General features: G+C 41.0%; 1 protein-coding gene across 2 annotated transcripts in view; it reads right to left on the bottom strand.

The window, feature by feature from the left end:
- Window positions 1-9,147, bottom strand: part of dlc1 (DLC1 Rho GTPase activating protein) — an 86,966-nt gene extending 77,819 nt beyond the window's left edge. The window contains exons 1-4 of one of the 2 annotated variants that reach the window (XM_032531128.1): window positions 8,450-9,147; window positions 5,287-7,297; window positions 729-863; window positions 345-440 (exon numbers count right to left, since the gene is read on the bottom strand). In XM_032531128.1, the coding sequence (XP_032387019.1) occupies window positions 345-440; window positions 729-863; window positions 5,287-7,230 (2,175 nt within the window). In that variant the 5' untranslated portion in view covers window positions 7,231-7,297; window positions 8,450-9,147. Of the gene's footprint in view, window positions 1-344; window positions 441-728; window positions 864-5,286; window positions 7,298-8,449 lie in introns of those variants that run through there. The other variant, XM_032531121.1, reaches the window with a different exon arrangement.

The raw sequence follows: 9,147 nt of genomic DNA, 5'->3' as shown, positions 1-9,147 counted from the left end.
AACAACTAGCCAAATGAGAGCCTGGCTATCAGCTCATGAATAGTAATGAGCTCAGGCAACATGACGTCTGTCTGACCAGCTCTTGTAATTGGCCTGATTTCTCTGCTTATTTCTTTTCAGTGGCTAGAGCAGACAGAGGACGTAGCAGTTCATTTTCACATTCACAATATAACACAAACACATATGGACCTAACATATTAAAAAAAAAATGCAAGTAAAAACGGTTTTGTGGGGCTGGCACTTTAAAAAAAAAATGTTAATATTGCATAACATTCAGACTTTAAAAATGGAGACACAAACCTGGCCATATCACTTTAGATAAAATGAAAAAGCTTCTATCTTACCCCACTTTTAGGTTTTGCTCCAAGGGCTGGTGTAGGTCCTGAGGTAGAGGCAGCAGGAACGTGTAATGCTTCTGGCACAGATCCTAAATCAAACTCCTGCACAGGTTAAAGTAAAATGTTTAAGCATTACATTGTTGTGCAAAGAACTGCGTGTTCCTCTAATATTTCAGTATTTCTTCAAAGATGATCAACGCCGTAGGTTTTATAAATGCAAAGCACATTACACAGGGGGCAGATAAGAATGCTGTAGGTGATGGAAGACATGAAAGAATAAATTAAAGTAATTTCAGAAACCACCGGGTGAAATACATTTATTTTATAGTGTTTTTTGAACTGCAGTAGAAACTGCAGCTAAATCCAGCAAGGTAACATGAAGGTGTGTACCATGAGTTGTCTTCGTTGGAGGGTTGGCGTGCTGTTCATAGAGGAGGTGGCACTGAGGGCATTCTCAATTTCCTGGTCCAACTGGTCCAGCTTCATCAGCAGCAACACCATTGAGTCCAGACGAGCATGCTCACGCTAAATAAAGAGACAAATCAAATAAATAAATAAAAAAACTTGCACTGAGCTCATAAGGGTAGTAGAGACACTGTAGCCCAAATTGCCCCTTTGCCTTGCATAGCAGCTCTGCCCCATCAGTGTGTGAGTGGATGAATGAGAGGAAAATTGTAAAGCGTAGGTAGAAAAGCACTACATAAAGTTGGACAGGATGACATTTGTCTCCCTGGCTACAAGTCTTGCAGACACCTTCCTCCAAAGTGCTTCAGGGGCTAGTCCACATCCAGCCAAAAAAGATGGACTTCCGGCAAAATTAAATCAGTAATTAAGATCATATCTATTTCCAGTCTTTCCAGTTCGGGCTACATTTTGTTGAGAAACAGCAGCTTTCTGAAGGGTGACTACCTTTTCTTTCTATAATCTCTATCATTTAGTCAGTAATACAGAGGAAAACACTAGCTGGTAAGACATACAGCGTATAGCTTCATCAGCTTGATGCCTGCCTGCTGATCTGTATGGCATGACAGTTTTGCCAACTGAACCAAGTGGGCGGTGTATTATCAATATCCAGTAGCTATATAGGTCAATATAGAGGATGCAGAGAAGTTGGCTTGGAAGACATCAGAATTAGCTAATCTCAACCCACCCCATAGTTGTTGGCTTTACTTTCCTCCACGGCCTCCCAAGTGACCTAGAGCCGTAATATATCATCATCTTATTAAAAATAACAACAAAATATTTTTTTATAACAGCTCAAAAGTATTGTCAAATTGACTCTTGATGCCGTACATGCCAAAAGAATTGAGAAGCGCTACGCTCTTTCTTTCCCTTGTGCTTTCCCCCTCCTTTTCAACTGCTGCTGAACTCTTATCCTGCCACTTTAACCTTCTGCTCTTCTGTATCCTTCTCTGTTCTGCACTTTAAAATGGCTAGTCCTGGTTGTTTCCTCTGCTTTTATCTCTTTGGTATCATCTCTGGTCAGTTTTTAATTATATGACTTCTTAACACGTTTCCCTTAGTCCTCTAATCTGCAGTATTCAATTATCCAGTCTAACGCTGTGATAACAAGTCTGACACTGACCTCAGGTGGTGTGTCTCCAGTAAGACAAGCTAAATAACATGCAATCTAGCACACCTTCACACTCCACCTACCACTCTGTCCTTGTTTGCTATCCCTCAATCTTGTTTTGTTTGCTGCGATATAAACCCTTGAAGTTGAAGTTCAAAAACTTGTAAAATCCCTTTCTGAAGAACAGAGTATATGCTTCCATTTCATTCTGCCTGTCTTTTATCCTGGCTCCGGGTGTGGCTCTCTGTCTGAGCTTCTCTCCCAAGAGAAGTACCCCCAAGAAATCACACGTCTGGCTCATTATTCCCAAACAAACCTTGTTACAATCTCCCCTAACAGACCTGTTAAAAGCTTTATGAGGGTGAGCTCATTGGTCACACAGCCACTGTGATTGTATGTTGGTGCAATGGTTTAGAGGCATGTGAATGTGAGTCTGGTTTTTGTGCACCGTGTCTGTTCTTAGGTGGGAGACATTAGAGAGAAATCTTATCGTTTCATGTAGGATAAAGTAAGGCAGAAACATATTCTGTGAGTGGGCTAATGTGGCTTGATTTTGTTTTTGTTAAGTTTACAATGGGTGTATGCAGATGACAACATTCATATGAGCAGTGACTAATGCTAATGTGTGTGATGTTGACAGGTTTTATGGATCCTAGATAGAATCTGCATCTTGATAAACAAGCTACAGCTTCAGCCTTGCGCATGGCTCCCTGCTCCATCCCTATTAACGTCTTATGACTTGTGCTTGCATTTATTTTCCAGTTAGTGCCCAATTAGCCTGTCAAAAGCAGTTCCTGTTGTGTTTGCAGAGAGAGCAAATAGACATCGAGGGCCATGTGTGTCATGGAAATGTGTCTCACATTGATGCATTCATTGGCATTCCTAGCTAGTGGCAGTGCACATCACTACGTTCTGCCTCCTTGGCAAAGTATCACAATAAGGCATTGTATCATTGTAAAACAATGACTTCTTTACGAGGCCTCACTGAATGAACAAAAGCATCTGGCTCGAAATGGCAATAACAACCACAAAACAGCAGAGTAAAAAACAAGTGCAGTGCAATATCAGGCGCCTCACAGAGGCAACATGTTTAGGGGGCATTCTGGTGGTTTGGATGTTCTCAGAAGGTTTCTTTTCTCTCTTTCCCGTTTTTTGAGGTTTCTGTTACATTCCTCTTGGCTTCCTGTTTTTTGAGATGGGAGACAGTTCCCACACTGTTTGAACTCTTAGACCCCTTCTTCCCCTTTCTTAGCTCTCTTTTTCAAACCCCCTCTTACACCCAGTGGCCTGCATCCCATTTCTCAGACCTGTCCATTAAACTGAGGTTCTCTTTCTCTGCTGAGCTAAACATAGTGTGCAGACAATTATACATCAAAATACGGCACACACTCTCTGCTTAATGTAGGTACCCTTTCTCATTCGTAAAACAGTGACCAAAAGCATGGGCATTTGATTAATAAATAAAACTTAAGGTTTGGCCCTGAGTTAATAAAGCCTTGTTGTTACAACAAATAAACATAGAAACAAAGCCCAATATGAGGTTCATCTGTCATCTGCCAATAATAAGCCATTATGCAAACCAGATGGGTTCATTTTACAAATTGAATCTGCAACAACAACATGATTCACTGGGGACATAATCATTTGTTTGTACAATATCTTATTAGAGATTTTTCCAGGATTCTGTTACCATTTTCCACTCACAGATCATAACATCAGTTCTGTTTTGTCCTTTATCATATTCAAGAGCTTCTTCTCATTTTTCTTTATACTAAATACAGTATGTATAACTTCATTGTGGTTAATAATGTTAATTTTTACTGTGTCATTTCTTTACTGTCCTCATGACCTTCCCTAAAGCACATTTTCTTAGTATACTGGCATCATACGGTTTGTAAATGAACCCCTTGGTGAAAACCATGTGGTGCTGTCAAAGAGGAGGCAAGCTATTACCATATGGTGGATGAATTGCTTTGGCGCCTTCCAGTTTAATGGCTAAACTCCTTAACTCGAGTACCAGCAGCTAGCTTTTTCAGCTATTTAATCCAAAAGTTGAAAGTCATCCTAAGATTGAAAGTAGTGCCAGACTGTGATCTCACGTTTTTGGCAGCTGACTGAGTGACGTCAACATTGGTTATGACTGAGAGGGCTTGCAAATGTTCCATGCACACATAGAATTTATGTCAAAATAACAAAGTGATAATACATGGAAATATCTGTGTTTACCCAACTCACAGGATTGTTAGAAACACAGATACAACCAGAGTGTTGCCAACACTGCAACTTGTCGTATATGTTACTCACTCAGCATCATCGCTCATGCCACGCTTTCTATTAAAAGATTTTTATCTTATTCTACTTTGGAAAGGGGGCTGTGGTAGTGTGTGTAAGAAACAACATGACACATGACATGACAGACACAATATCTGTGTGTGAATACATACAGAGCTAATACATTAAAAATACATTAGAGCAAGTATAAAAGTCTACAACTGAACTTGACCGAACGGTACCACCCGTCATAACCAATGCAGCACATTGTCAAGTTATGTAAACCCACGTCCCACTCACTTACCAACAAGACACTACTAATTCTTCAGTGTAGCATAGTGTTCATGATATTCTATCACAGGAATGCATAAACCTCAGAAAATAACTAATTAACTTGTTAATTTTATACTAACATATACAAGAATGTTCATATTAAACTTTTTAAGAGTTGCTGTTCACTAGCGGGTGATCGTCTTCAGCTATCACAAGAATCAAACTTTCCACAATATGGTACTTGTCTAAACATGCCTGATTTGCGCCCTGCACTGTAAATAATGGATTTCTTGTTGTCATTTCAAAAATGGCCAACACTGCAACTACTAACAGTGAATAAATATTGTGTCTATTCTCGGACCATTGCATTGTTCAAATGAGCCCAAATCCATGAACTGCTTATTACGTTTTTGGCACTTTACTGTACCCAACAAGCACAGTCTAGCAAGCAGTATAAAAATAGTATACAACATACAGTATTTTCTGGAGAAAGCAGTTTAAGCTTTTCACCCCAGAGATTACTTGAGCATCCAGCCCCCTCTGTGTGATAGTCTCCATGCCCTTATAGGAACTTGTTTTGCAATGAGCGGTTGAGAAAGAGTAAAACATTTCACAGATCCCCCCACTCACAGATCTGTAAGCATGTGAGAGTGAAGTCATTGTTTTCCGAGACGCTTGCCAGAGTGTGGGACAAAAATCATTTGTGGACTGTACTGTATATGCGTGTCATTTCATTTAAAAAACGAAGCGCAAGAATTGCGATAACTACACAGAAACAAAATTAATGATCCACTGCATTCCTTCTACATCTATATATAAATATAACCTTACCTTTCTCATGCGCACTTTGACCACATTGTCGTCTTTTTGATCTCCAGGTTCATTTGTTCCATCTAAAACTGGACTGGCAAGTTGTGTGTCACTGTAAATAACTGTGTGTGTGGCCTCATCTGGCTCCTCCATTCTAGAGACTGTGGCTCCTGGCCTCTGATGTTCCCTCTGACCATCTGCCACCTCAGGGACAGGTGACTCACTGAGGTAACAACCAGAAGCTTGGTTGCCATGGAGTCTTTCTGGTGAGAGGGCATCGTTGACTTCTGCCGGGCATGGTGGCAAGTTTTTGCTGTGCTGCTCAGTAGATGCATGTTTATCCTCCATATTGGAGTGCTGAACATGTGGATTTTGGGTGAAATCTGAGGCAATGTCCTTTTGAGGGTCCAGTACAGGGGTGTCATTTGGCTCAACGTGGCTAACTTCTGGGATAGTATCCAATATTAAACTGCTATTTTCCAACTGCTGGGCTATGGTTTGAGCCTCACAACAAGCCAACTCTTTAGACACTGAGTTTTCATCAGTGTTTTCCATTGGTTGAAATACGGAGGCCGTCGTTTCCACATATTGGTCTGCACACTGAGTAATATTTTTCTGTATGGGGTTTCCTTTTGAATATCCAATTTCCAGTGTTTCAGATGACTCATTGCTGTTAACTGTCATACAGCAACACTGATCTATGAAAAAGATATCAGATGATGTGATTGGCCCATACCTGACTTCTGCTGCTTTCTTGCTGCCTTCTGCTTGTGCACTTTCCTCTCCCCGAGGCCAGTTCATCGACTTCATTTCAACATTATGTTGCTGTTCCAACAATGTCTGGTGGTATATTTCACAACCATGAGCCTGATCCAATACTCCATAGCAGTCATGTTGATCTTGCTCTCCCCCTTGAATGTCTCTTGAGTAATGTTTTAGTTCTGTATTTTTATTTAGAGTTTCTGAGTAATTTAATCCATCCAGCTGGTCAGCAGAATCTGCGCTCCGTTTTTCAGTTACTCCTTTGTCCCATACTTTGTCTACAACTAAAGTCACAGCTGGTTCCACAGTCTTGTTAGCCTGCGACATAACATCTCCACTCTCCATCACATTAACCGAGCTGTGAAGCACGCCAACAGGTAAGGTCACACTTGCATCAGCATGGCCAGAGATGGAAATCTCATTTTCCTCTACATCTGGAAGGTCAGTTTGAGGTTCCAGTTCCGCAGCAGAGGACAGTTTCAGTGCAACCTCAGAGATTTCAGGAGGTTGGCTGTAACCCTCTGTATGGCTCTCCTTTGTTTCCTGAGGATTTGGAAGTTTGCCAGGCTGTTCACCAGCAGATCCAGACATTGGAGGCCCATTGTTTGAAGAGATAGAGATGCATTGTTGCTCTTCACGTGAGATATGTGGACTTTTAAAGACATTATCGTCATTGCAGAGTGTGTGAATCTGGCTCCTCTCTGTGCCAACTTCACATTCACCATTGATAGTTTTCTCACTTTGACTACTGCTATCAGCTGAACAAGAAATATTTTCCCTGGACATCTCACTGTCTGAGTTACAGTGAAATTCTCCAGACTTCCCAATGTGGAGATGCTCTGATTCAGAGGCCCTTTGGGGAGTATTAATGTGAACCAACTCATTAGGGCAATCACCTGACTCGCCCCGCAAATCCAGTGGGACTTTTCCATCACGGTCCATTGTCTTCAACTGTTCTGATCCAATATCATGTCTAACATATCGTGTCTGACAAAGGTCCTCTGTGGACAGTTGGTGGCAGCCCTCTGGCATGGAGGCACACCTAGTCCGTCGACCTTGTTTGGAACCCCCTGCTCCCATCCAAGGCCCCTCGCTGTCAACCCCATGACAGCAGACCAGGTCCAGATCATCGTAGCTGTACTGTAATCCTGAAGCATGAGTCACATGGTCCTCCCAACTTCTTTTCCGTATGGCTACTGGCATGGTGGACAGCCAGCGCTATCCCATAGAGATGCTTATGACGGCAAGCAAAAATGGAGAACCAGATCTACTGCAATTGAGAAGAGAAGTGAGGATAAGAAAAAGGCAGTGTTTGCAAGTAATGAATGGACAGTAACTAAATATGCAGATGACAATATGGTAAACCATTTGTCCCTTTTAAAGTAAACGGCTATGGAGTATTGAGTGGAAGTTCAAGAGGGGCATAATTATAAAGCTTTCACAATTCCTTGGAAAGTATAAACTGCTAGATCAGCAGAAAAAAACAGACTTCCTAGTTATGCTAATCTAACACAGGATCTTTGCAACAAGACCTATTTCAAATCTTACATTACAACATGCCAACTGCAACAGTTGTTTTTTGCCTTAAGTGTTAAGAAGCTTCCAGGAATAAAGGCAACAAAGCTGTTCGGATTCTAAAACATTAAGATTAATGTAGACGTCCCTTATTTACTTTTGAAAATTGTTGGTGAACTGTAACCAAACCAGTTTGTCAAATTTACACTGCAAACCTTTTGGCCGGGTTAGCTCAGTTGGTAGAGCAGGCGCACATATATAGAGGTTTACTCCTCAGTGGCTGTGGGTTCGACTCTGATCTGCAGCCCTTTGCTGCCTTTCATTTTCCCTCTCTCTCCCCTTTCATGTCTTCATCTGTCTTGTGGAATTAAAGGCCTAAAAATGCCCCAAAAACTTTTCTTTACAAAAAAATATTACACATTAATTTTAACTGTGTAAAGAGTGGTCTAAAAATGCAGGGTGTTGGTTAACCGTCATTCTGTACTTACCCATACATCTACAACAATGAGAATGATGCAACTAAAGGGAGCTAAAACTGAAAATGACAGTCAGTGTCCCTGAACAGCTCATTCTCCACACGCCAACATTATCAAAATGCATTTACCAACCCCCCCCCCCCGTTATTCTAGGTCAGAATGTACAGAAGTAAAGGAAGACAGGGATTCAACAAGCAGGATGTACTTAATTCAAGCTAGACATCTGCTATATATATATATATATATATATATATATATATAAAAATCACAATATGACATCACAATAGAAAAATAATAAATAAAATTGTACAGTAACTAAAAACTTGAGACTTCTTTTCTAGTTTCAATACAATTTCTCTATAATTGTTCAAATGTAAGACTCAATTTTTCAACACATCTTTCTTGAGCAGTACATTTTCTCCACTTTTTACCTTTTGTTTCCTCAGGAGAAGCGCTAGATGATACTAAATGCCATCTGCACCCTCTGGCATGAATCTGCTCCTGGATATTAGTTTAGTAAGGGAGGTTAAGAGAAATGTCCCAAAGCAGTTGCTCCTTCTATTTGCCCTTGAATCAATAGCAAAACTGACACCTCATACATTTCAGATATTTTATGCCGGAGTAACAACGTTTAGCCTACTTCTTGTAAATTCTCCAACGATGACACAGGTATTCACCATATAATCCAGTAGCTGTATATTCAGTAATTAAACACCAGGTGATAAGCCAAGAAATAGGTGATAGATCCAGTAATTGCTTCCACTAAAGTCATCCAGAGATGTATCGCAAGTTGCCTTTTCATTCATCCACCGAAAGCAGTGAAAACGTGTTTGGGAAATATGAATCCATCTCTTTTCAAGTGACGTTTTATCCGTTTTATTTTGTAAGCAGTCCTTAGGCTAGGTTTCTGCGAGCCATTTTCTGGACTCCAGTCAGTATCTGCGCTGTAAAACTGTCGGAAAGGCAGTGAAGCCCCCAAAGGCAGGCAGAAAGCCGGGGAGCAGTGAAAAGTCCAAAGACAACTTCCATCTTGATCACATTAGGGTTTTTGCTGACGCTGAACGCCAAAGAGTAGGGGTGGCGTAAGAGGGGCCGGGTTTTCTTTCCCCTACTCCTCCCCTGCTCTCCT

Source organism: Etheostoma spectabile, chromosome 2 (assembly GCF_008692095.1).
Source record: "Etheostoma spectabile isolate EspeVRDwgs_2016 chromosome 2, UIUC_Espe_1.0, whole genome shotgun sequence".
Classification (NCBI taxonomy): domain Eukaryota; kingdom Metazoa; phylum Chordata; class Actinopteri; order Perciformes; family Percidae; genus Etheostoma; species Etheostoma spectabile.
This window is presented reverse-complemented; position numbering and strand designations above follow the sequence as displayed.